This window comes from Dicentrarchus labrax, unplaced genomic scaffold, assembly GCF_905237075.1.
Source record: "Dicentrarchus labrax unplaced genomic scaffold, dlabrax2021, whole genome shotgun sequence".
Taxonomy (NCBI): Eukaryota; Metazoa; Chordata; class Actinopteri; family Moronidae; genus Dicentrarchus; species Dicentrarchus labrax.
Genome location: NW_026136716.1, coordinates 9,115,588 through 9,142,499, shown reverse-complemented (window position 1 = coordinate 9,142,499; position 26,912 = coordinate 9,115,588). Strand labels below are relative to the sequence as shown.

At 44.6% G+C, this 26,912-nt stretch overlaps 3 protein-coding genes across 7 annotated transcripts; 2 read left to right on the top strand and 1 right to left on the bottom strand.

Moving 5' to 3' along the window:
• Nucleotides 1-11: 11 nt before the first annotated feature.
• On the top strand, nt 12-16,729 carry trak2 (trafficking protein, kinesin binding 2). Of its 5 annotated transcripts, XM_051428397.1 has the most exons (17): nt 12-130; nt 2,843-3,021; nt 3,709-3,894; nt 7,130-7,189; nt 7,832-7,908; nt 8,001-8,117; nt 8,586-8,804; nt 9,189-9,267; nt 9,553-9,683; nt 10,017-10,091; nt 10,381-10,518; nt 10,869-10,948; nt 11,335-11,478; nt 11,568-11,866; nt 13,031-13,558; nt 13,674-13,773; nt 13,888-16,729. In XM_051428397.1, exons 2-17 carry the CDS (start codon nt 2,967-2,969, stop codon nt 14,678-14,680), a joined length of 3,081 nt encoding a protein of 1,026 aa, XP_051284357.1. In that variant the 5' UTR covers nt 12-130; nt 2,843-2,966; the 3' UTR covers nt 14,681-16,729. The 5 variants fall into 5 exon arrangements, with proteins under 5 accessions (XP_051284357.1, XP_051284358.1, XP_051284361.1 ...); XM_051428398.1 differs by lacking the exon at nt 7,130-7,189; XM_051428401.1 differs by lacking the exons at nt 12-130; nt 2,843-3,021; nt 7,130-7,189 and adding an exon at nt 6,860-6,900 and having other exon boundaries at nt 3,715-3,894.
• A 71-nt stretch (nt 16,730-16,800) lies between these two features.
• On the bottom strand, nt 16,801-23,052 carry trim25l (tripartite motif containing 25, like). Its single transcript, XM_051428402.1, has 16 exons — nt 22,291-23,052; nt 21,091-21,186; nt 20,772-21,005; nt 20,414-20,573; nt 20,295-20,327; nt 20,161-20,199; nt 20,022-20,066; nt 19,854-19,907; nt 19,705-19,752; nt 19,514-19,579; nt 19,088-19,297; nt 18,832-18,945; nt 18,560-18,595; nt 18,367-18,435; nt 18,218-18,283; nt 16,801-18,052 (listed from the first exon to the last, which is right to left on the bottom strand). Exons 1-16 carry the CDS (start codon nt 22,918-22,920, stop codon nt 17,478-17,480), a joined length of 2,475 nt encoding a protein of 824 aa, XP_051284362.1. The 5' UTR covers nt 22,921-23,052; the 3' UTR covers nt 16,801-17,477.
• A 2,280-nt stretch (nt 23,053-25,332) lies between these two features.
• On the top strand, nt 25,333-26,512 carry nudt15 (nudix (nucleoside diphosphate linked moiety X)-type motif 15). Its single transcript, XM_051428069.1, has 3 exons — nt 25,333-25,582; nt 26,047-26,243; nt 26,339-26,512. The coding sequence occupies exons 1-3, from the start codon at nt 25,434-25,436 to the stop codon at nt 26,464-26,466; spliced, it is 474 nt and encodes a 157-aa protein (XP_051284029.1). The 5' UTR covers nt 25,333-25,433; the 3' UTR covers nt 26,467-26,512.
• Nucleotides 26,513-26,912: the final 400 nt, after the last annotated feature.

Sequence of the window (26,912 nt, the reverse complement as noted above, 5' to 3'; positions counted from 1 at the left end):
CAGGGCGCCTGATAAAAAACGTCACGGAGCTCGCTGTCGCACGGTGACGACGCTGCCTCTTATTGTCTGTAGGTTTCAGCTGAAGGGTGGACGGAAGCCGCGTGTAGCCGTGGAATAACACCGATATACGGTAAGTTTTATTGTTTACAACAACAAACAGGGGTGTTTTTAATGTTCTATAAAGCTGTAAGTTAAGTGAAGTAGTCCCCGCAGTGTTAGCTCGCGATGCTAGTGTTAGCCCAGCGACGGTGAAGCTGTCCTCCTCCTCCTCCTCCTCCTCCTCCTCCTCCTCGGCCAGCACAGGGAAACATATTGAGGTTAGCTCACGTTAAACACTGCACAGATGTAACAGGAGGTCTTAACTCCCGGTGGGTTTTGATTAAAGGACCGAGAGCTAACGGGAACTCACGTTTGACCTGTGGATTGATGTGCATGTGGCGGTAAATGTTAGCTTCGCCTGCGAGACGTGTTTACGTTTATTACACTATACCGAGGTGGGAGGTGACTGTAGGTGTCACAAACAATTTCTCCAGTTGTACAGTTTTATCCAGATCATCGTGTTTTAACTCGTGTGTACGTTTACTGAGCAGTAAAGCATCTTTTAGACGCAGCCGGTGTGATCTGATGGGTATTTCATGATGTGGTAGGTGGGTGTTACATTAAGCTGCATTGTTTTCGTCTTTTGGGCCAATGTCTGCTGATGTTCCAGTCAGAGGTTTCTGGTTATGCAGTTAAAGTGGTCCAGTCAGTGTCACATGCCCATGTCCTATTTCTTTTGAAGCGAACCCTCAGGCCCTGTCCAGTGTGTTTAGATCTAGGTTGAGTGCAGATGCTGTGATAGGACACAGAGAAGCAAGGCAAGTAACAAATTAAAGGTAGGAAGGATATCTTTCCATACTTTGGTGGATTTTCAGGTGTGGAGGGAAATATCTTGTAGATTTTGGCCCTGTATTATTTGTTTTGACCTCGGCTTATAGCAGATAATGACATTTCTGCTGCTGCACTTGTTGTAGGTCACTCTGGATAAGAGCATCAGCTGAATGCGTAGTTAGATTAGACATGAAGGGAGATAAAGTCTGCAAAAAGCTGATGCAAGCAGACAGTCGCTCTGGGACAGCTGTGACAGACGAGTGTTGTGTATAATGCCGCTTTGTGTAACAGAGTTACTGTCGGGGCTGCTGTCTCGCTGCTGTGCTGCTGATGTGTTGCCCCTTCATAATGTGCAATAATCTGTCACCCACAATAAGTCATGGTTTCCAGATTGCGGTCAGAATTTTCTCCACTGTTTTCAAGCCAAAGGAAATGGTTTGTGTGTGTGTGTGTGTGTGTGTGTGTGTGTGGTCAATAAAACCACACATTTAATTTGATTTCTTGCTCTTGCTACTTAATTTCTAATATGTTAGATCCAAATCAGAAGCACAGGCTGTATCATAATACACAAGAAGCTGGATTTGACAATGTTGCTCATGAGATGACTCACAGGCACTTGGCCAAGATCAGCCTAGCTCATTTTAAATCAGGAAGAAGAAGAAGCTCTCATCTGAGAGTTGATGCCATGATCAGTACGAACATAATGGATGCAGAATTCTTTCCACCCTGCTCATACTGATGTCAGTAACTATTAAAAGATGAATGACATTCGCAATATTTTGTGCATACAGTTGTTCCTAGCCCTCCTGTGAATGTGACTATTATAATTCCAACATCAGGCAGTCAATACCAGAATCATTAGTGGGTCAGTGAAGTATATCTGCCAGGCCTCTAATGGTAAAAGGCACATTTAGGCTCTAGCATTGCGTGCCTCACAGTAATCTCCTTTATGGAGCAAACAGTTTGAGCTTCAGTGTTATGTAAGCAGAGGATGGATGATACCCAAGGACTGTCTTTTCCACAGGCACACTTACAGATACACACACACGCAGATATGCATGTGATAGGTCTGCATGCAGATGGATGGTTGGCTTTATGACCTTTTGCTGCTTTGATTTTGAGCATTGTTTTTTTTAAAGTCTGTCTCTCACGAGCGTCCCAACTTTATGGAAGTACAATAATTCATTGCTGCAGTTCCCTCTTTACTTCATGTTTTTAACGTTTCCAGCAGCAGCGGTTTGTTTTGATCAGAAGAAATGTGTGAGTAAGAACACTGATCGCCACTTGGGCATGACAGACTATCGAAAGAGAAACTCGCATACTGTACAGAAATGTCTTGGATCTGGGAGCTCAGCCCATTTTAAGAGCGTGCATCCTGTCTCAGTCCTCTAGAGAGAGGCAACAGGATGTGGGAGGGCTCTGTCTCACCCCTCGGCCCTCCCTTAAAACAGTATGTGGCACATAAGAGGGAAATTAAAATGCATCAGGTTTATAGCAGCTGGCCCGCTTTGTCCTTGTCAGCAAATTATCTATCTCAAAAATCTCTGTCAGGAAGACTGCATGAAGTATGCATCTTGTAGCTTCTTGAGATTTTAAAGGTTGATTGATGGAGTTTTAATAGTGCCATTTAAAATCTGTCAAAGAAGATGCCAGACAATCAGCGATTCACAACAGCAAACGCTGTGGGAGGAATGTTTTTTTTCATCAGGCTTTAAATGTCAGCAACCAAGTGGAAAGGAGAAAAGAAGGAGAAAAGAAGGAGAGCAGCAGAGAGAAATGATGAATGTTGCCAGCAGCCTGGAGTCAGAGATGCTCAGTGCACACACACTGATTATAAGCAACACAAATACTCCACTTATTACACTTTATTGGCCCTAATTTGGCTCGTAAACATGAGCAAAGTCATCGTGAACCTTTTGTGGAGTTCTCTTATCCTCACTGCCTCTTTGATGTCTTTCACTTCTCCCCTCAGGTAAAGGTGTGTGCGGGCACCACCCCATCAGTGCAGCAACAGGATGTGATGTCACAGCGATAGCCATTTTCTGTCCAGCATTGTGTTTGCGAGCGGGGACCCCCTCCCGCTCCAAGGACAGAACATGTTCGAAGCCAAATCCCGGGCGGTGGAGAAGAAGGAGTCGAGCACGGAGACAGGTAGTGTGTCTGCGCTGTAGCATGCAACATTACCGGTCAGCATCTCAAAGGCCGCAGTGTGGTAACCGTGAGGGGTCTGTACATTTTTAAAACGATGCTCTGCCAATGTCATGCTGCCCTGAAGTACAGTATGCTGTGTCTTTGGGCTCGATGCTATAGTTAGCCCCATCTGTCCCAGTGAACCACATGTTTGCTCAAGTGGAAGGACACCGGCTTGTACAGTGCCTGAGCCAAGAACATACACACTCTCACAGACACACACACACTCTCACACACATACATTCACATGCTTCATCAGCCCACAGTTGCTCTCCAAACACATTCACTGCAGTCTGACATTCTTCATCTCACCAGAGCTGCACTGGTTTAACAAAATAAAAGCATCCCCCATCATTCATTTACTTCGTATTTTCATTGTGGTGCATGATAACATGGTGAAACCTTGCTTTGTTTTCACTGTAATGAGTGACCTGTGTTACAGTATTATTATAGCCGATTATTATGGCCTCCAGCAGGGGAATAATTAGAGTATACATATGACAACATGGCTTAATGTCAGTTGTTGGTCATAATTTACAACATAGAAGACAATTTATTTAAACTAAGAAATGCTTGATTTGTCAGCAGTGAAAGTAATAATAATGAAATGGATCCTGGATTATACTTTTTCTGTCTTCCAACCCACAGATGAGGGGCTGGGCAGCAGCGGGAGGCATTATGGCTCCGGCTCGCTGGGCTCTGGTTCGGCTGGCTCCGTCTACCTGTCAGACAGCCAGGACTGGGTGGTCTCACCGAGCTGCTCTCCGGACGAAGGCCCCGGCCCGCACAGTGCCATCTCCCCCATACTGGCCGAGGAGACGTTCCGCTACATGAGTAAGTGTTTGTATTTGTATTTCACTTCAGCGTTTGGCGGCTCAAAATGGACAAACTGTACCTCTTCTGTTTTATGTGTCTCTCTGTCTGCTCTCTTTTGATTGGTCAAGCCTGTGGCAACATCAGTGAGCAGATGGTGTGTGTGTGTGTGTGTGTGTGTGTGTGTGTGTGTGTGTGTGTGTGTGTGTGTGTGTGTGTGTGTGTGTGTGTGTGTGTGTGTGTGTGTGTGTGTGTGTGAATTACGTTTTTTTTATTCAGCGCAAATCACAGGGATTTAGTGTGGATATTATTCGGTACAGTGTTGTCATTGTGTCTGTTTGTCTTTGCTTGTGTTTATCAGACAGCTCTGACTGTGTGTGTGTGTGTGAGAGAGAGTGAGAGAGGGAATCCAGTGATCCAGCCAGAGTTAAGTGTAGCTGAGTTCAAAGCCAGGGCCAGAGTCACGGGACAGGGAGTGATGAGGAGGAGGAGGGGGGGGAGGCAGAGTGGATTGATAGTGGATGAAGACAGGAGAGCGGAGAGAAGAGTCGGATCATGCCGGTTTTAAACATCCACAATGAGGAGGTTTACGAGAACTTTGCCATGGAAGGTAAGCGGAGGTGTTGGTATGCTGCTTGTTGTCTGTGTGTTTGTGTGTGTGTGTGTGTGTGTGTGAGAGCGAGAGAGAGAGAGAGAGAGAGATATGCGAGTGCAGAAGCAGCTCCAGTAGCAAGGTCAGGCAGAACATGACAGGGTGGAGGGGAAGGGGTGTGCACACTGTATTGTGTGTGTGTGTGTGAGTAAAATCCTTGAAAGACAGGAAGTGAGCAAATCTGAATGAACGCTTGTGTGTTGACATTCAAACAAGTCGTGGTATGCGGGAGCAGTGTTGACAGTTAGAGAGAAGCCACTTCCTGTCTATGTTTTCTTCTTGTTTGCACAGTTTGCAACCCTTACTTTTTCTCCGTATACGAATAATTTTTTGGATAAAAAAAGTTGGATTAAATCTGACACATACAGAAGATTTGAGCCGTCAGGTGTAACCCGGTAGATGCAGAATGCTTTTGTTTACATGTTTTTTTCCCCCATATACTGTGTGTGTGTGTGTGTGTGCGCGAACTGCACGTGTGAGAGAAGGGGTACAGTAAGGGAGTCTCGGTTTCGTGTTCCTGCTCAGTGAGACATTTGCTCCACTTCTGCAGTGCGGTATATTAATAGCGCCTGATGCGCCCGCAGGGGCATGGTATGTTAATGTCTGAGTGCCGCCAGGCTGTCTCAAAAGTAAACATAGATGAAGAAATGCTGCTGAGAGAAGTGTCATTTTGACATATGTCGCCAATGCTGACAATGTTTAAACAGCCTAAATATTTCAGTACTCCTATATAATGACACAAGCATCTCAAGTATCCTATTTTTGTGTCATGTTGTGAAATTTGAAGAGGGAGCTGTGGGATGTAGACCTGGCAAAAATGCTGTTTGAGCAGCAGAAACTTTAGACAGTTACATTGTTTTTTTTAATGTAGATGCACAATGCGGTAAACCTCTTTTTCTTTATTTTTTCATAAAGTAATATTTACAAATGTTACTGTGTTTTAAGAGATCTTGCTCAATGAGTTCAGTAATATTCCTTGCTGTTTTAAAAAGTTGGTTTGTGATGTAATAATGAATTATATATGAGCATGTGGTTTTGTCAGCGGGTAGAGCGATGAGTCAGAGTCTCGACGCATGGACGGACTTCAATTACAGGATCAGCCCGCTTCTAATACTTTCTAGTCTTGGAAACTCTGAGCTCACATGTGAGCGTGTCCTGCCTGATCCGAGCTCACAAAACCACATCAGCAACACAGTTGACTTGACAAAGTTTGTCTTGCCTCTGTCTCCAAGTTGATCTTCAGTCTTAACTTTCACTTTTCCGTTTATAAGTGCCAAAGGTCCAAACAACCATGAATCAAAAGTGTTTCTTATCAAGTCACCCATTGACCATTGCCCCGTGTGCAAGAATGCATGCAGTCCAAGAATAAATATCAAAATAAAATGTCATAACTCATTGGACTTTGCAGTTATGCAGTTTGTGGCCAGAGTTCAGCCACTGACTTCTACAATTAAACACAACCCACACTGGTTTATCGCTCTGTGTGTGTGTGTGTGTGTGTGTGTGTGTGTGTGTGTGTGTGTGTGTGTGTGTGTGTGTGTGTGTGTGTGTGTGTGTGTGTGTGTGTGTGTGTGTGTGTGTGTGTGTGTGTGTGTGTGTGTGTGTGTGCATTTGGAGGTTTTTTATTTTGATAGATCATGATCCCACCGGACCATGGACAAATTTTATACAGAGATACCATAATCTTCCCAGCAGGTAAAGGTGTGTGTGTGTGTGTGTGTGTGTGTGTGTGTGTGTGTGTGTGTGTGTGTGTGTGAGAGACAAGCATACTTGGCGTCAAATGTACAGTAACATGAGATATTATATGCATTGTGTGTGCGCAGTGTCTGTCTTCCTGTGTGTGTAATAAAGATAGCTCTTAGGCAGAGGTTATTTTTAACAGTCTGTTGTTAAAGGGCGAGTGCAGCGTCCAGATCCAGAGGTCACCATCGGCTTCAGATTACTGGACGACAGCTCTCTAGCAGCTGATTCACTAGAGGCTTACCAGCACTGATTATTACGTTTAATTCCTGATGAAATGTAGATTGTTTCATCAAAGATTCTCAGTAGTTGCAATTATAAGTCAGTCTCTTTTCTTTTTATGGATCTTCTTTCAGTATATTGCATCAGTTATCTATTTCACTTAGTGTTAATTATGTATAGTGCTGATTTAAGGTTTTATGTATATGTGTTGAAATTGCTGCAAATATAACCAAAGAAGCATGGCGCAAGATTGACATAGCAATATATTCAGGGTGCCATTCTGTGAGGCCAGAGTCCGTCCTCAGACTGTTTAATGATTCTCAGTAAAAGGCAATGTTTCAATGATTAGAGATGCCACTTTTCTTTAAACAGGTGGAAGGGGGAGCGGTGCAGCGCTGGTGACACCCACTCAGGTGCTAAAAGCGGACCAGACTAATTGATGTATAGATTCTCTCAACAAACTAATGTTTCTACATGAAGTTGATTTATTGAAGCTTCAGCTTTCACCCTCAGCTTCAAGTCTCCGTGCAGCTCTTTTCCTCCTTTTCTTTCTGTGTTTTTCTCCCACTCATCTCAAAACAAGCTGTTTGCTTGTTCACCTTTTGAACTCTCCCTTCTCTTCTCTCTCCAATCTCTCACTAGCGTATCTTGCTTTGGAGCCCTCTTCTTATTCCCACCCCGGCTCTCAGAGCCTCTCCAAAGGTATCTTTCTCTCTCTGACTTCCTGTTCTGTTCTCCAGCTTTTTCATTGAGCTTCAGTTTGAGAGAGGGGCTTCAGTCCACAATGTGGCTCAGACAGCTGCACTTCGACCTGGATCTGGAAGTAGTCCAGAGCCACAGACCTGGAGCCCCTCTCTGCTTGTTGCATGTAGAGGACAGCAGACAACAGATTTGCATAGCATAGGTCTGCTGCCTGCTCCTGTAGACAGCTTGTAGTCCTGTAGCTCTGTATAGTGTGTGTGCAGTCTCTTAATGTCTGTATAGGGCTGTTGTGGCTTCATTACATTCAGACCACGAGCAACCACACTGCCACATTATGGAGCTATATCAGTGTTACAGCAATATACCTGACCTAATTTAACCACACTAGTTCATAATTGGTTTGCAAGTGGCTGCTCATGTTGCTTGTGGTCAGAGCATTTTTATTAGGTAGAAAGTAAAGGCGGCATGCTACAGAAGTGTGTCCATTAGTTTGGAGTGATATTTTATTTTTACTTTAAATGTTTTTGTGGAATGATTTGATACACATTTTGCATGCACATGCCCCGATGTGCGTAAAAGATTGCATGTGTGTGTGTTTGCTTGTGTGTCTCCTAAAAGTAACATTTTCTTTCTTTTCGTCAGTCCTCAGTGCTGATCGCGTGGAGCAGATGACCAAGACTTACAATGACATGGAAGTGGTCACGCAACTTTTGGCTGAGGTAGGTATCACTTGTAACAGTGTGTTTTTATATTAAGAAAAAGCATGTAATTGGTTAATTGACTCTGGGTGCTCTGTGCTCTTATTGGACAGCGGGACAGAGACTTGGAGCTGGCAGCTCGGATCGGTCAGTCACTTCTGCAGAGGAACCATCTGCTGCAGGAACGCAACGAGGCCTTAGAGGAGCAACTAGCACAGGCCCTGGACCAGGTAGCTTACACATGCTCGTTATTCATTTTGTTTATTATTGCAGAGAGCTTTGTATTTTTGTTGCATTAGAATTATAAATATATATATATAATGGTGTCATCTGGATATAACCGGACAAAAGGACATCAAAAAGTGGCCCTTGAATAGATCCTTGTGGTACACCCATCTCAATAATTCTATTATCCAACTCCCACTCACAGTTCTGAAGATAAGAGTTAAACCGAAGTAATACTTGAGATACACCAGTATAGTCAAGCTTATTAAGAACTAAGTTTGTAACATTTAAGTTAGTTTTAAGTTCACCTTAGTTTAAAAGGGAATATAAGTAATTGGTGATTGGAGGAGCACCCAATAAAAGTAGAGAAATGAGAACTAAAAAGGAGCTTAAAAATGCTCTCTCTTTCTCTCTCTGAACCTCTATGAATCTGCATATTACTCACCTTTCCCAAAACCTTCCCCATTGGCCAGGTTCACCAGCTGCAGCACGAGCTCAGTAAGAAAGATGAGTTGCTGCGGATGGTGGCCAGCGCTTCGGAGGAGAGCGAGACCGACTCCAGTGTGTCCACGCCGCTGCGGCAGCCCCTGCCACCTGGGGGAACCACCGCCGCTGCGGCACTCAGCCAGCTGGAGTTTCTGCAGAGCAAGCTGCAGGACCTGGAGGAGGAGAACCTGGCACTGAGGTCTGAGGTACGAGTTATACATCGGACAGACAAGCTAATAGTGGAGACTGGAACAGAAAATAACAGGAAGTGAAACAGGAAGCTTTAAATCATAACCACAAGAAGAAGTCAATATAATTACTGATGCAAATTACGCAGAGCATTGCCAGAACATTAAGTGCATATTTCATACTGGCTGATTTGGTGGTATGTCTGCATTAAAACAATGGGAGATTGATCCATAAAGCATACTGTGATGTAACCTAATAGAAAGATTCTTCCCCTGCTTCAGGTTTAGGTTTCAGTTGGGGCCTTTTATGATAATAAGTTGTGTTGACAGTGGAAACAGGATGTGAATTACTATGAAAATGAGTGGAACACTGACCGGTTCCTCTCTACATCTCCACTCCAGGCATGTCAACTGAAGACCGACACCATCACCTACGAGGAGAAGGAACAGCAGCTTGTGAGCGACTGTGTGAAGGAGCTCCGTGAGTGACATATACACACACATTTACACTCAAAAGCCCAAGTCTCGTTATCTGGAAGGCTCATGTTAACTTTGGTGTGTGTGTGTGTGTGTGTGTGTGTGTGTGTGTGTGTGTGTGTGTGTGTGTGTGTGTGTGTGTGTGTGTGTGTGTGTGTGTGTGTGTGTGTGTGTGTGTGTGTGTGTGTGTGTGTGTGTGTGTGTGTGTGTGTGTGTGTGTGTGTGTGTGTGTGTGTGTGTGTGTGTGTGTGTGTGTGTGTGTGTGTGTGTGTGTGTGTGTCGGTTCTAGGCGAGTCCAACAGCCAGATGGTGTCTCTGACAGATGAACTGTCTCAGAAGAATGAGGAGCTGCTCAGACACCAGGAGGAAATCGCTCAGCTGTTGTCCCAGATAGTGGAGCTGCAACACAGAGTGAAGGAGGTGTGAAGACTAAACAACTGTTACAGAATACAAACTCTTATGTTCCAGAGGCGTAGACAGGCCTTGGACCATAGTCTGGACTTGAGAGGCTAGTTTTAAACCCAGTATGTGGCTGGACCGTGTATGCTGTACTGTGGCCAGACTGTCTGTAATTTAAATTCCTGTATTGTAATACTTCTAACACTTACTTGGGGCTTGCAAAAACCATGAAAAAAAAAAGAAAAAAATCCATAGCACTGGATTTAATGTAAATACATTTTGCACTGTAAGATATCACATTTATTGCTTGTGTGTGTGTGTCTGTGTTTAAGTGCTTATGTTGTGTGTACGCAGTTGGCTCTGGAGAAAGAGGAGCTGAGGATCCACCTGCAGGCCTCTAAAGATGCTCAGAGACAGCTCACAGCAGAGGTATAATCTCACAGGACCGTCTCTGTTCATGTATAAATGGACTCCTGAACTGGAGCAGTTTTATCTAAACTGGTGACCGATTAAACTAAATCCCAGATCTTTAGCGTTAACATTCATTACAGCAACTCACATGTACATTACTTTGCACTACTAACCCAGATTATTACATTCAGTGATTATACTACTACTATTATACTTAATTTTTTAAAAAAATACAAAAAACAGTCATTTAAATAACCTCTCTGTGTGCGTGTGTGTGTGTGTGTGTGCGTGTGTGTGTGTGTTGCAGCTGAACGAGTTGGCGGACAGGAATGTGGAGTGTGTAGAGATGCTCCATGAGTCCCAGGAGGAGATCAAAGAGCTTCGCAGTAGAAACACTCCCTCTGCTGGGATGCGAAGGCACCTTTCCTACGGCCTCTACCCCATGGTGAGAGCAACACACTTATGTTTTATGTAGCAGTGAAGAGGGAGATAGAAAATTCACAACACTTCAGTGTAGAAAGGTACAGCATAGATTTCCAAATAGATTTTACAGTCGCTGCTTAGTTTATTTTCTCTTGAACATTTGCTACACAGTCTTATTTCTTAATTCATCAGCCATAGATTCATGCAACACAATAAACATTACTACTGCTAGTTTCATGTTAAATTCTGTTAACGTATGTGATATGAATGCAGCTTAACACTGAATGTAAACATAACTTTAGCTTGTTTTAGTGGAAAGTGCTCCAGAGGGCACCTTTTTAAACTTATGTATGTGTGTGTTTGTGTGTACAGGACTCTCTGGCAGCTGAGATCGAGGGCACCATGAGGAGAGAGCTGAGTGTAGAAGAAGAGATCGCCTTTCAGGACCAAAGGTCAGAAATCCCAAACTTCACTCCTGGAAATAAAAACAGATCTAATGAAAAAAAGGTTCTTTGTTTCTGAGACTGGTTTGACTTTCTGCTACTTAATGAGAATTAAATCCCACTTCCCACCACAGTCTCATTGGGTGATTTTAGTTAGTGTTCCTGTAATATACTGAGTTGTCTTAACGCCCCTTCACATAAATCAACTAAAGTGTTTTTAAAGGATACTTAAAAGACTCGATCCAATAATCCACATTTATTTCCCTCACTAGTCTTTCAGACAGATGGCAGTAATATTGCACGTTATAATCAACCCCAGGGTCACAACGGCTACAACTTCTGGTTCAGTAGTCTACAGCAGCTTGTCTCTGACCTTTGACCTCTTCTCCCTGCAGAGTATCCCAGAAGCGAGTCTTCCAAACAGTCCGCTCCATCAACTCCTCATCCACATCGCGGCCAGCTTCAGCCACTCCTCCTATCCCCGGCTCAGGCCAGAGCTCTCTAGTGATGACTGCACAGCCCTTCCCGTCCGTTCAGGGGTGCGTTACAGTTTTTTTTTTTTTTTTCCTGCCTTGAATTTTAACTTCAGTTTTGTCCCTTTCAGCTCATTAAATGTGTGTATTTGCAGGGAGGAGGTGCGACTGGGCCAGCCTGGCTCTCCTGGAGGAAACGACCTGACCAGAGCCCTCCACCGCCTGTCTCTGCGGCGACAGAACTTTCTCTGCGAGCGCCAGTTCTTCCAAGCGGAGCGCGAGAGGAAGCTGCAGGCGCTGGCGGGGGCAGACGGAGACGGCGAGGGCAGCGGCTGCAGCTCGCCGATGGGCAGCGTGCTCTCCTCTTTCTCCAACCTGTCGGAACTCTCCTTCGGCTCCAGCGTGTTCAAGACCTTCCTGCCTGAGAAGCTACAGATCGTCAAGCCCATGGAAGGTAAGGTTATCTATCCAGCTGTGCAGTCCTAAAGCGGAGCAGCTGTCGAGAGCAGTTTGTTGCGTAACTGATTAAATTTGAACCAAGAAGCCAGCGATGTCACATAGAGTTTGCATGCTGCAGTGCATCAATGTAACACTACTCTAACGGCGTTCCTTCATTAGATGGAGCAATTTCAGGCTCTGTCACATCAGCTTCGCATCGGTCTCTTGTGAAAATTGGGCAAAATTATTGGGGACAGATTTCTTAATGCATTGAGCTGCATAGTGACTGACTGGCTCCCTCTGGGTCAACAAAATATTCAGATTTGAGGGGCCTGCACTCGCACCCAAAGTAGGAGTACAAATGGCTTGTAAATTTGTAATCATAATTGTTTGGTCTATTAGATATTTTATGCATGTCTACTAAATAGTGAAACATCCCCATCACCACTGTTAACTATCTTCAATTACTTTTAAATAGTCCCAAACCCAAAAAGATCCAGTAATTCACTAAATTTGGTTGCACTGCTAAAATGGAAATGTCTTAACTAATGTGTAAATCGGTTGTTAGGAATCCTTTGTAAGCGTAGGTGTTTATTATTGTTTATTTACTTATTTATATTCATATCTACATACATGGATAATATATCTTCGTAGATATTTGATCATTTAAGCTGATGTTATTGGCATAATGTTTTGTAATTTGACTTATAGCCTACAGTGTAGTGTTTATTATTTATTTATGATTATTAAACAGCATTTTTGTCAAATTTTAGGTCAGACCGTGTTCTATAGTATCACTTTTACTCTTCAACTTAGACAAGTCAAATGTCTGAAAGCAGTAACTGGGTAGATATATGTATTTAGTGACAACTGATTACTACTTTTTAATTAGTGATGCGTAACTTCTCCATTTAGTAAACCTGGTACTGCTAAGATTGAACTAACTACTAACAGCTAAGTCAGTTTCTAACTTACAAAGAGCTGGTATGTTACCATTTTCATCTCCTATAAAAGTGCAATGAAAAATGACTCCAGGAAATAAACTCTTTTTAATGCTGTGGTCATTTATAATTTTCAAAAATCCCTGGCTGCTTTGTGCAAAAGGACAACAGGTAAAATGTGACTGTAACAACGTTTCTCATTGATCCATCAAACCGTATCATTGTGACATTCCTTTCAGGCTCTCTGACGCTCCATCACTGGCAGCAGCTGGCCAAACCACACCTGGCCACCATCCTGGACCCCCACCCTGGGGTGGTGACCAAGGGTTTCTGCCCGCTGGTTCAGGATGCGGTCTACCGCCTGTCCGACATGGAAGAGGACGAGGAGGATGAAGAGCACGGAGGGACTGGTGCCCTGGAGAAGGGGGCGTCAGAGCGGGGTAAGGAAGCAGAGGACGAGGAAGAGGAGGAAGGCGGGATCACCTTCAAGGTGCGCGTTTCATCTACGCCGGAGGAGAGGAAGGACAGAAAGCATTCGGTGTCGCCTCTCCCTGTCACGCCTCTCTTGCCCCCCCTGCCGACGTTACCTGGGACGCCTGCCACCTCCTCCTCAGTCCCATCAGCCCTCTGCATGACCCCCGCACCCCAACACCTCACTGAGAAATCCAGCCTATCATCTCAGCCCACACCAGCTGTCTGCACAACAACGGTCCAATCACAAACTCAAGTCATTTGCACCTCGACATCAACAACAACATCTTCCTCTGGTAAATAAAACATAAATATAGAATATGCTAGTGTGCAATGTGAAGATATTACTGCTCATTGTTGCCATGACGAGTAACATTGTTTTTCTCATTACTTGATATGTTGTGTGTTCAGTCCAAAATCCAGGCAAGTGTCAGAGCTCCACCTTCTCCACCTACACCTTCACAACGTGTCGCATCCTGCACCCCAGTGACATCACACAGGTCACCCAAAGGTAAGTCCTCTATAAAGGACAAATAGAACTTTTATGTAATTTCTTTTTTTATTATTACATAGCTACCACGTGTCTCTCTTTTCCTCACCCTGTCTCTGTCTTCATGTCTTTCAGTTCTCAGTCGTGCCTCTTGGCCAACACACCCAGCTCCATGAGGACAGGTCCCAGTACCCCTGTGACTCCTTGCAGGCTGAGTCTGGGTGACTCATTTCCCCCTCGACGCCCCTCTGCGCCTCCCTGCGGCCTGGCCAAGCTGGTTCTTGAGAGAGGCATTTCTGCACAAGTTTCCACTGGCACCCCCCCTTCATCCCCGAAACCCACATCCCGGCAGCCCCTCTTCCATCTCCTCCCAAGCACACCCCCTAACTCCCCCTCACACTCGCCTGCTCCCTCCCCGGTGCCGATGGAGCCCCGCCAACACCCGGCTGACAATTTCCTAGCGTCGCGGCCAGCAGAGCTTTTTCTCCAGGACGTTTACGGGTTGAATTTGGGCCGTGCACCACATCCTGACCTACCGAGCTCTTCCCAGGAAACCCCAGCCCTCGTCCCGTCCTTTAAGCCAGGCAGAGCCAGGCCCGACCTAGTCAACGTTGGCCTAGTGGAGAGGCTGCGGCGGCTGGGATTCACCAAGGTGCTTCAGGGTGCAGAGTCAGAGGCCTCAGTGCCACGCCAGGATTCTGCTACTTTCGTGTCAGCAAGCGGAGGAAGCCTATTGGACGGCCTGAGGCGCAACCAGAGCCTCCCGGCGATGATTGGTGCGCGAGCGGGGAAGTCATCTGGTAACCCAACACCCCCTCCTCACCCAACCTCCCTGGCCCTCCCCCCACCACCCTGGGGAAACCTCAAAGAACGGCGCCGGCATCTTGCCTCTGTCTCCCATTTCCCGTCGAGTTCATCCAAACGCTGAGGGGAAGAGGTGTAAGGACCAGAAGGGCACACGCTCCAGAACATGAACGCATCTTTTACACCTCCACCCTCTTCATCCTCCCCTCATCTCTCCTCCTTTCTGCCTTTTGGAGAGAGCAGTCAGGGCATCTGGTGGGCAGAATGATCCCTCCTTTTTCTGACTTAATTTTAAAGCACAATTTAACTAAACTGACTGTTTTTAGTGATACCGCAGTGTCTGTGTGTGTAGATGTATACCATGATGCTAGTTATTGAGGCCTTAGCTTGCCTCTGAGTGGGTTATTCAGCTCCCGATTCCTTCTCAGTCGTGTATGAATCTTATTTAGGTTGTGTAGTTTCTCTGTGAGGCTCTGGATGTTCAGGTACAGGTAGAGAAGGTGGGGGGCGGGAAGAGACGAAATGCAAGTGAAAGAAGGTTTGTGGATGTGGGTGAGACAAGAAGATGAGGGTATAAAAAGAAAGGAGAGTGCAGTCTTTGCATGTTTATTAATGTCAGAAGAGAAAGTAAGTGAGAGAAAGACTGAGCATCCAGAGTCTTGCTATTTCAAGGGCTTGTTCAGTAGTGGGTTGGAAAGCTTTAGTCTGTAATAAAACAGTATCATCTGCAAATAAAAACTCTTACAGTCAGAGAAGGGATTCAACAACATACTTTTATTACTTACTGACTAGACTTTTAAGTGCTAGCTGGCTTAACGGCACACTGCCAGGCTAATCTTGTAGTCAGACCATGCTCTTAACATGCCAGTATTAATATTATAATGATTTTACAGTAGTCCATTGTTTTGCACGGATGTCCGGTGACCGTCCATGTGCCGTGCTCCCCCCCCGCCTCCTGCAAGCGTCTGCATGACACGTCAAAAAGCGGGCCTTGCCTACGGGTCCCAGCATGCACCTGTTGGCAGACGGGTGGGGCCAGGCTGAAGGCGAGGTCAGAACCATACAGACACCAGGCTTTGAAGAAAGAATGGGTCTGCCTTTTGCTTCAGGTCCTTGTGTTTCCTGTGTTTTTAATGGTATGAGGCCTTAAGTAGAAGCCAGCACTGTTTTTGATTTGTGATTTGTGTTCCTGTTAAGCCATGTTTATATATATATATATTAGTTGCACTCAGTGGGATTTGGAGGTTGAGTTTGTGTTATTTTGAGGATCACTGCTTGGTTGAAAACATTTCACCACGACCTGGGGCCTTTTTAGTTGGAAAAAAAAAGGAAATTTTATCATTTCAGTTCTTAGGCCCGTGGGACGTTCAGGTTCAATCTGTTAAGAGGGAAAAACCATTGACACATTATTTGAGTTGTGTATCACATCCAGGTTTATTATATGTGGTTATTTTCTGTGTTTTTAAAACGTGTCTCAAGGACATAGGTGGTTCACACACTGGCCAGCAGGTGGGGCTATTCCTGTGGGCCAGCATATAAAAGTTATTAACTTTATAATATCATGTAGGAAGCATAGAGCTTTGTGCTTGACCCCTGTGACCCTTCAACCCAGTGCTGCTGTCTATAACACTCATCAATCCAACCAGACCCCCCCCACCCCACTCAGCTACTGCACTTTTACTTTTATATTTAACCTTTGTTTTACTGACATCACTATATAGATCCTAACATATTAACGAGAAAGTTAAGCATAATGTGTGCCTGTTGTAACAATGTCTAACATTTTGACATAAGATTTTAATATATGTAGCAATATCTTTGTGGGTTTTTTTTTGCTTTCCACGTGTAGAGGCCCACAGAAGGGAATCCAAATCAAGCCAAAAGTTTTATTTTGAAGAGATGGAATACTCTGGCTTACACATGTGTACATGTGTTGCATATTCTGCGATAGCGTATTTAACAAAGGAGGAAGAGCTTCAGTTTCATTTGTGGTAGGAATGGAGAGAAGAGCACATCCAGACTGTTCATTTCTTCTTGTAGTTGTCATATCCGCTGTTTCCCAGTAAAACAGGAGGTTCAGGTTTGTGTCTTTCTTTGGCTTCATGATCCTCTGTAAACTACTCATGGCTATTATTCAGTTGCCTCTTTTTTAAAATAAACCAATGGAAACAAAGCCACTGACTCACTGACTGGTGCATTGTTGCTCACATTTGATGGAAAAACAGAAAATTGGTTCATCAGACGTCGCATACAGAATATTTATTGTTTTTATTGCAGATTTGGGTGAAAACATTAAAAATGTCACTTCGGTGTACAGTATACAGAGTTTTTGGTCTAAAACTGAAAATAAATCTTGTTTGGTAAAGAACAATAATTTTTCTGGCTTTGTGGAAACTTGGATGAACCTGATCTATAGCAGGTTCTATTTGCCAGGTTAACCATCTTAGCTTAGCATGCTAACATTGGCTTATTAGCACTAAACATAAAGTACAGCTGAGGCTGATGAGAATGTAATCAGTATTGTATGATACTGATGGCCATAAACCAAGTCTTGAATAAATTCAACTTTTGACTGAATGATGGCGCTAGAGGAAAAGTCAGGAGTTCATTAAAGTCATTATTATTCATTCTTCAGGGACCAACAACGTCTCTACAAACTCCATCCATCCAATAGATTTTGAGATTATTTCAGTCTGGACCAAAGTGGTGGACCAACCAGCAGGCTGTAAACAATACAGTGTCTGCTGTTTGTGTTTCACAAAGTGCATTTAAAATATGAAAAAAGAGATCAGGTACGACCACATTTTATAAAAGCTTTCAGTCAATGTGCCTGAGACTTCCCAATGAGTTTGATCAGCGTGAACACTTCCTGTATCTCTAAAGTTGTTGATGTAGCCAATCAGTGATTCCAGCCTGCACCCTCACATGGGACAGATCTTGATGCTGTCAGAGCTGGAGCTGAACTGGCCGAGGGCAAAGTCCAGGCCCACCCCGACTCCACTACCTACCCCGAAGGCAGCGTAAAGCGGTTGGGTGAAGTTGGCCCGGAAGGTGTGAAGGTGTGTCATGCTCTCTGCCACGCTGTAGAACGCCAGCGTCCCCATGGACAGGTCAACGTAGATGCCCAGGCGGGGGGAGTAGGTGACCGGTATGTCCCGCTTCTCGTTGTCGTGCATGGCTGAGCAGCAGGTGTCCGACAGCTCCAGGGTCCAGGACTGGGCGTTGTAACCGAGCCCCGCCCTGGCGTCGGAGCCCTTCCTGCTCAGCGCCCCATAGGCTACACCTATAGAGGAGCCCCGGCCTCTCCACTCCACCTCCCAGTAACAGCGCTGGCCGTACAGCGGGGCCTGGCAGATCACCTGGGTCCAGCCGTCGAAACGCTGGGGTGTGTCGGGGTAGGGCTGCACCGCTCCCTGCAGGGTGGCTTTAGTGTTGCCTTCGGAGAGAGCCAGTCGTCGGTGGGCCGTGGTGGGGTCAAGAGTAAAGGTCACAGAGTCTAGAAAGGGGATTTAATGAACAATTATTCACAGATCAATCTCGCTGACAACTGAGCAAACCCTATCTGCTGATGAAGACTGTGATTTGGGTAAAAGTGCTGGAATTACTGTTGACCTACTGACCCAACTAATATGTGATATTGTAGTTAAACACTGAGACTCACACTGTAGGAACTCCTCCCTGCTCCTCGGCTCTGGGGCCTGAATGCTGTCGATGCTGATTTCTCTCACTGGAAAACCAAACCATACGTCAGTTCATGCACATTTTACAAATAGTTATGTTAATGTTTCAAAATAGCCGGCATTAACTCACATGCAGGGAAGGCAGGAGCGTGATTCATGGTGGTGGGAGTGGGCAAGTCCAAGAAGAGACCTGGGTTAACTGTCCAATGAGGGAACAATGTTAGACACATGAGTGATAACATATACAAACATACTAGTGTTAAAGTGATAGGACTGAATGTTAGTTAGCCGTAAAGTTGTATATTTAAAGGCAGCCATCTTACTTTCTGTTGGTGTTTCAGGCACTGCAGCCATCGCCCCTGTTGAGTGTACACAAGTCACACACTTAGTTTGTAACACATCATCGAAATCAAATGGCTATTTACAACTTGCATGTCCTTATATGTATTAATATGTAGTATAGTGGGGTGAAAAGGCACTCAGCTCTGTTCAGGCCCTGTTTCCTCTCTTTCTGTTTCCTCCCACTGCAGAATATTGAGCTGATTTTAACAGTGCGATTAAAGAGGAGAGTATGGAAGGTGGAGTCAGGCCTTACATGGGTTTCCTCCTGCAGACGCTGTGTTATTGGCCGGGGTAGCTGGGGTGGCCGGATTGGTGCCACGCCGATGGGAGCGGAAGAGGCTGCTGATTGACGCCATCCGACTGAAACCTGAACAAACCAGGAGGGAAAGACAAAGAAAGTAAAGGTGTTACACTCTCGCATTAGCGTTTAGTCCTTGTTAAAGCTGCACTATACAGGTTTTGCCACTTGGTGGTGGCAAATGGCAACCGGAAAAAGGCTGGTATTGTACCTCCAGTTGATGCTGGTGCAGGAGCCGGAGCCGGAGCCGGAGCTGGAGCCGGAGTGGGAGCTGGAGCTGGGGTGGCTGGGATTGGAGTCGGAGTTGGGGTTGGGACTGCTGTAGCCTGGCTCTGACTGGACCTGTTCCAAAGAGACTGAGACTCTCTGCGGCTGGGAGTGGGGCTGGGTCTGGGGCTAGGTCTGTTGTTGGTCTCCCTCACTGTTTGGAAGACATGTGAAATCAGGGCTGCGGTCTGTTGTACATTTCTTGCCTTCAAGTACAAGCTGAGACAGCACCGCCTCCAAGACATTGTTCAACTATTTTCACTGGTACTCCACTCATGTAAAGTGAACTGAAGTTAAAACCAGTGCAGTGCCCACAGATCTGTGTGCAAAGAGACAGCCACATTGCTATCAGGAAGTTTTCAAAATCTACCTGTCTCTCTTTCCTCTCTTCTCTGTCTGTCCCGAAGTCTGGGTGAGCTCGTGTTTCCTCTGTCGGCTACAAGGAAGCACAGTTTTAAAACACACATACACATTTTTACTGCTCCAACCACGGTTGTGAGTCACACTGCAGGTCTGAGATTAAGTTAGGGTTTTTTTAAGAGCACACACACGCAGTCTCACCTCGTGGTGTGTCTCTGCTCCTCACGTCTTGACTTTTGAGGCCTATACCTGAATAATAAAAAAAATTTTTAACGAGGCCTGCATGTTGAATTATTTTCAATACTGTCACATATATTATAATGAATCAGTAATGAGTCAGTGCACAGTACCGAGTCCTCGTCTGTCTGTACTCCGCGCTCCAACTGAGATAGTGGGTGTGGAAGCTGTGAGACATAAAAGAAAGAATGTGTACAATACATGTCTTTAAATAAGAGCTGATATAGCTGATAAGATGTAGTAAAGGCCGATAAATGTAGACTTAAAAACATCAGACATACCTGCCGGACGGCTGTTTGTGTTGCGAGAACCCAGACCAGAAAACACTACAGAAAAAGGGGAAATCAGTTTGAATCGTGACTTTTTAGTATTGTGGAACGTGCAGTCCTGGAATATATTCACACAAAGTAACAGACTCACGTTTAAAAATCCCTCCTTTCTGTCCTGCGTTGCGGTTGGCTTGATGAGGAAAAAGGAAGTTGTTGTTAAACAAAAAGTAATCACACCTAACTCCTGTTATGCTCATGTTGAAAATGAAAATGCTTGGTACTTACAGTCTCCCAAAGTGAACAGTGTTGTGTCATTGACTGCAAGAGAAGGGACAACAAGATGAAGAAACATAAGACATGAACAGAAAAGAAGGTGGGACAAAAAAAAGACTCTTGAAACGGACCTTGCTTGGTGATCTTTCCCAGCTCCTGGTTGCACAGGTCCTCCACTCTGTCCCTGAGGTCCAGGATGGCGTCTCGTACAGGCTCAAAGGAAGCTTCTGGATTGACCACCACAGGGGGCAGGTCGCTGGTCTCCAGGGGAGTGCACATGGTCTCATATTTCTGAAGGAAATATGGCGGTTAGTTTGACTTTTTAGGGAAAGCGACTGCAGTCAGGACCTTTAAATGTAACTTTAAAAGCAAAATGTTCATTAAACAGAGCACACATTATGCCACAAAGGGCAGCATGCCCCAGGGAGGCATTTCCCATCATGCCTTTCATTAGACCCTCCTTTCTGGAGACTTCTTGGTCCAACCCACCTGCAGGTAGTGGATGTGGTCCTCGCAACGGACCAGGTCCTTCATCTCCGTGTCCCTCTTCTTCATCTCCTTGATCTCGGCCTCCAGGCTGTCGGCGACCTCCTGAGCGTGGCCCATCTTCTCCAGGCCGGCCTGATCCAGCAGCTCCTCCAGCAGCTCCTGCAGACGCTCCACTGAGCGCTGCAGCTCGGACAGCACCTGCTCCGTGTCGCCATGTACCCTGTCTGCCGAACGCTGAGCAGGAAGGGGGAGAGGCGATAAGCTCAGTGTGCCACAGTACACGTACAGTGAGAAAGTTGGTGTAACTCTGCCGACCAACCTTCATCCCCTCCATCATCTTCTTCATGTCTTTCAGCTCCTGCTCTCTGTCTTTAAGCCTCTGCTGATTCTCCGCCTGCATCTCTGACATCACTTTCTGCAGCAGGACACATGAAGACATGACGTCAAAACAATCCCCATCCATCTCACACACACACACACAAACACACACACACACACACACACAAACACAAGCACAAGGAAACAGCTGTACGCGTCACACAGAAGACAACGTGACAGGGTGGAGCGTTATGAATGGACAGGAATGTAGTTAGGAATGTCCTCCGCCTGGCCGGAGCCACAATCAGACACAAAGAAGAGAGGACGACACCTTAAATAGAAACCCATCAAACAGAACAATGGACAGTTAGCAGGAGTGACACATTGCAAACAGACTGTGGTGTTTGTCACCTGTTCTAGAAACGGTTGCTCACTTTCTATTGTTCAACAAATGAAATGTTCAACAAGTTAGAATGAATCATGTGTTGTCAGACACAAAGAAAAGTTTGAATTTCCTCATATTATCTGCGCGAAATTGACCCCTGCAACATTTAGCTGCTCCAATGTACCAACTGTATGTAAGTTAGAAGTTTGTGTTGAGTTAGGCCTCTGATTGAAATTAGAAACTAAAGTTATTTCTCCTATTTCCCTCCAGTCTATTACCCTTTCCTCTGGTGTCTTATTTAGTTTATAAAGTGGATTCATATGCGGGGAATTTACCTCAAGTTGGAAACATTTTCAACTCACGTGTCGACCTACAGAATATTAATGGGCAACTATTTCTATAACTTCTTTATCATTTCATTTTTATAAGCAACAATGATTTTAAAGTAATGTAGTAATGAAAATAATAATATATAGTTACTGGTTTTCTGTGTCTTCCTTGATAACAAGGTAAAACAAGCAATCTGATGGACAAATTACACTACTTATTTCACTTTTATAGGACAAACAGTCAGTTCCAGTCCTGCATGGTTGAGTAATTATATCTGGTTTGACAAACACACATAATGGGCCTGTATTCCTAACTGGTTCTGCATTGTGTGATTAAGACATAAAACCCTTCCAGAAAGTGGTTTTACCCAGCCAATCACACAACAGTGCACTCTGGTAACTGATCGACGGCCCCTGATCGCTGCCATGCGTTTTGGAGCTTCTCATGTGGAGCCTGAGGTCAGTGCAGCCTCCATTTCCTGCCTACCTGTTTCTCCAAGCGCTCAGCCTTGGTGGACACACACTCGTGGCCTTTGTGCTGGTTGCTGGTGCACAGCCAGCAGACGAACATCTGACACTGGCGACAGAAGAACTCCTGCAGGTACTTGTGCTGGGTGCAGATCTTCTCAGCCAGGTTGCCCGTGGGCGCTATCAGTTCGTGCGCCTTCAGGGTCTTCTTGGTCTGGTGGGGCTTCAGGTGGGCCTCGCAGTACGAGCTCATGCACACCAGGCAGCTCTTCACCGCCTCTCGCTGTTCTCCTTTGCACAGGTCGCACGGCACTGCTGAAGAGGAGAGCTTCCCTTTGGATCTAGATGAGGAAGAGGGACCCCCACGGGCGCTTCGCATAGACTCACGCACGTCAGCTTTGCTGGCCCCTTTGCGGAGCTGCTCCACAGCCTCAGCCAGCATGGTGTTCCTGGACAGGGAGGGCTTGGGGGAGAAGGACTTGCGGCATTGGGGGCAGCTGTAGGTCCCCTTGGGGTCGTCTTTGCTCCAGTAGTCCTTGATGCAGCCCATGCAGTAGCTGTGCCCACAGGGGATGGTGACCGGGTCATTTGGGAGATCCAGACACACAGGGCAGTTAAACTGCTCCTCGGTCCACAGTTTAGCACTCATGCTGCCACTGTCAGACACAATGGAGGGAAGAAACTGAGGGAGAGATGGCTGGCAGCTCTAAAAACCCAAAGCAGACTAGAGGAAGAGAAAGATCCAGTGAAGTGAAGAGGTCCAGGTGTCTGGGCTCACAGGAGGAAAATGCTGTGTGTCTCAGGTGAGGGTAGGGAGAGGTGAGAGGGGCGGGGCCAGAGCCGCCAGGCAGGTCGAGCGGGGAAAACGGGTGTCGGTGGAAAACTGCTAAATGCCAGGAGAGTAAAGGTGTGAATGGACTGATCACTTCATCAGTTCACAAAACCAGTGAAATGAGTTTCAGTCCAGCATATAAAAATGTAAAAATACAGAAGTATTAAGAGCAAAATGTGCTTAAATGTGTTCACTGTATATGACATTATTACATTATTAACCGGGTGGATCTAGTTCACTATTTTATATACAGTTATGTAGCCTAGTCCAGTTGTTCCCAAGTGTTTCAGAGGCAATATATTCTAGTCTAGTATTCTAGATAGGACATGTGAACCAGTAAAAGGGATTAATTAATTTCAATTCATGCTAAATAAACCAGAACATGACAGCAGTTCTTTAAAGATCATAAATTATGTTCTACCTGTTATTAATAATCTGCTGTTAGTGAAACTACATTAAAAAAGTGATATTCATAATGGAGTTTGGAGCAGTAATAGATTACCATGGGGCTTAATATAAACTGAAATTAACACTGTAATGCCTCATAAATAATTATCACCAGCATTAGCAGCAACCTGCCATTAACATTTAATGTTGCCATTAACTATGCCTCATTTCCCACACAGGCTGCAGCCTCTACAAGTGCAACCTGGGCTGCCGGCCACAAGCTCATTTATTTTTCTTTTTTTGTTGAGAAACAGTTTCTGAATCATAATCACTTGATTCATCATCTGAATAGAGAACACCACTTAAGCAGCAGATTGGCATGTCTGCCCGGGTAGTAAAAAACGATTATGATGATGATCCAGAATGATCTTTACCTCCGTCTCCATCATCAGGAGAGCCAATGAATGCTGACCCAAGACATACCTACAGAATGTCTGTTTTTATTGTTTTACAGCAGACCCAGCAGAGAGTCCTCCTCCAGCAGCAGCAGAGCCAAATCCTACAGCTGCTGCAAGCAAATCCTACAGCTGCTGCAGAGGCCATTAATGACTCCACTGAACTGGTCTTAAGGCCATGCTCCCCTTCACTGATGAGGAAGCACTCGCTGCTTTGGAGCTGAAGCTCAGTAAAAACCCAGATTTGATAAATAGGAGCCTCTAAAATGTAGTACAGTTACTGGGGCCCCCAGGTAGCTCATCTGTAGAGTTGTTGCCCCATGTTCATCATAAAACTGCCACAGCCAGTGCATGTAATGAAAATTATCTATAATTATCTATATATCATATAATATGTATTGTGTAATATCTCTGCATAAACTCTTATAACAGTAGCTGTAACTTTAAAGTAGAGATATTTTAACTTTTAAGTAGCCTAAGCTAGTTCTCCTCGGCTAGTTTGTGCTCAGCTACCAGTGTTTTCCAGTTTCAGGGCCTCATAAGGTTTTTATTTAGGGATACTTTGTCTCATTATTAGTTACACTAATAGTGTAACTAATTACTGTTATCAGGGAGTAATAAGTAAGGTAAAAATATTACTTTTGTAACGAGTAATGAGCAATGCGTAATAAATTAAATATTTTTGAGTAACTAGCCCAAACACTGTTATCTGACAGCAACAGAAAGAAAAAAAGATGGTTTACAAGTGGATTAAAAACAGATTTTTTTTTTGTTTTGGCTAAATTGTCCTGATAAACCTTCATTAAACCCTCAGATCTGATTACATAGCAGTAAATCCTCAGCCTCTTTCTTCTCCTCTTACAATGACAAACATACAGTATCATACTAAAATATCCTATATTATCTACCCATGCCCACCATATCTAAGTGATATAATAATTTACACCTGTTCAGAACAGTGATTACAGTTGACCTTAACCTGACCTGTTGTTCTAAAACTAGAATATACATTAAGCACAACTTGTCACTAGGTGGCAGTGTTGCACCCCGATTCTTCTAGTAGCATCATCTGGTGCTTTTAAGTGTAATTAGTGTCCATTATATAAAAACTAACTAATTATAGAGGTTTTGGCGAGAGAGAGAGAGAGAGAGAGAGAGAGAGAGAGAGAAATGTGTGCTGCAGAGGCGCCATGCATCCAAAGACTAACTGTAAAGAAAGTTCACTTTTAGACTAAATATAACAATTATGTCAGCAACTTATAACTTATATGTCATTATATTGTTATTTTTTAATAAAATACTAATAATAATTTACCAAAAGTAAGACAACAATAGAAGGGCTGTCACTCCTAAAACGATTTAAAAAAAAAAAAAAAAAAAAAGCGAAGACGGAAGTACAGAGCAGGGAAGCCTCTTGTACCTCCTGAATAGCTTACAGTGGACACTGGATAACCGGATCATTAATGGGTCGTTTTTAAGTTTTACCAGATGTCAAATAAAACCGTGAAACGTCCAGGAGTTGGGGTCGGGGTGCTGGTAACAGACTCAGCCCACCCTGGCTGTCTTCTCCTGGGAAGACGGAAAAGCGAAATGGGCAAAGGGAAATACCAGCTCCCCGGTGGCCACTTGGAGTTTGGGTAGGTGGGTTAGCGAGTTAGCAAACTCCATTCACAAATCTGACACAGCGGCGTGTGTAGGTGACGTAAGGGTGTTAATAAATGTTTAATACCAGCCTTCATTCATAAAATACAGCAAACAACTCTTCTTGAAACCAAAGACTTGACGCGCTTTCCTGTCATCATAATAGAGATTATAATGAAATAAACCCATTTTAGTCAATTATCATTATACCGAATTCTTCCAAACAGTTCAGTAAATCTTAAAACATGTTTTGAATTTGCATTATGACAAGTACCTGCATATTAAGTGTGCACAATTACTAATTTGCTATATTTTAAATGCAGTTTGGTGAGAGGTAGTGAGGCTGGGTCATGTTTTTGCTACCCTTCAGGCCATATCTCCTACCCTAAAATGTGAAATTGTGAAAGACCTGAATATAGTGACTTCCAGTTGTTGTGACACATGTTTATGTCACTAAAAGGGAGACGTGGGAGGAGTGCGCACACAGAGAGGTGTTGGAGGAAGCAGGAGTGTGTTTGGTAAACGTCTGCTTTGCGTCAGTGGTGAACTCCATCAGACTGGCGGAGAAGTACCACTACGTCACCATATTCATGCGAGGAGAACTGGACAGGAAGCTGTCAGGAGAGCCAGAGAACCTGGAGCCGGAGAAGAACGAGAGTACGTGACGTGGAACAGGTCTTAAATGGGGGAAACAATATTTCCACCTCTCTGAGCAGGTAATAATGAAGAATGTGTTGGTCTCTCCCTCCCAGGTTGGACGTGGACGCAGTGGGACCGGTTCCCTCCTGATGAGCAGCTCTTCTTGCCGCTAGCCGGTCTGAGACAGCAAGGCTTCCAGCCGTTCAGGAGCACAGTAGGAAACACTGAAACTCAGCGGTGAAACTGTCCTTCCCCCAAAAAAATAAAACATACACACCTCTTCAAAACTCAACCTCTTTTTTTTATATATCTGCTGTCTCTCAGACATTGTTCTGTTATGGTACATACTATCATTCCTGCAAGAATTATGAACTGTTATTGTCTATTTTTAGGAGTTTGTGACATACAGATTGTAAGCTGTGCATTTATTTGGATTTTAAGCAAATTATGCTACGACTAAATGTAATTTAGATGTTTCTATTTTCTGTGTTAAAGTAAGTGAATGGCCTTCTCAAATGTTTAAAACACACACATTAATGCAAGAAAAGTGGAACATATTCAAGGATTTTTATTATTTTTAAGTTATTATTGCTCTTAAAAAATAAAACCTGGGAATATTCTATTGCATCAACTCTTGGCTTATGCAATATGACATTCCTGGAAGTTTAGGAACAGGTATAAACATTT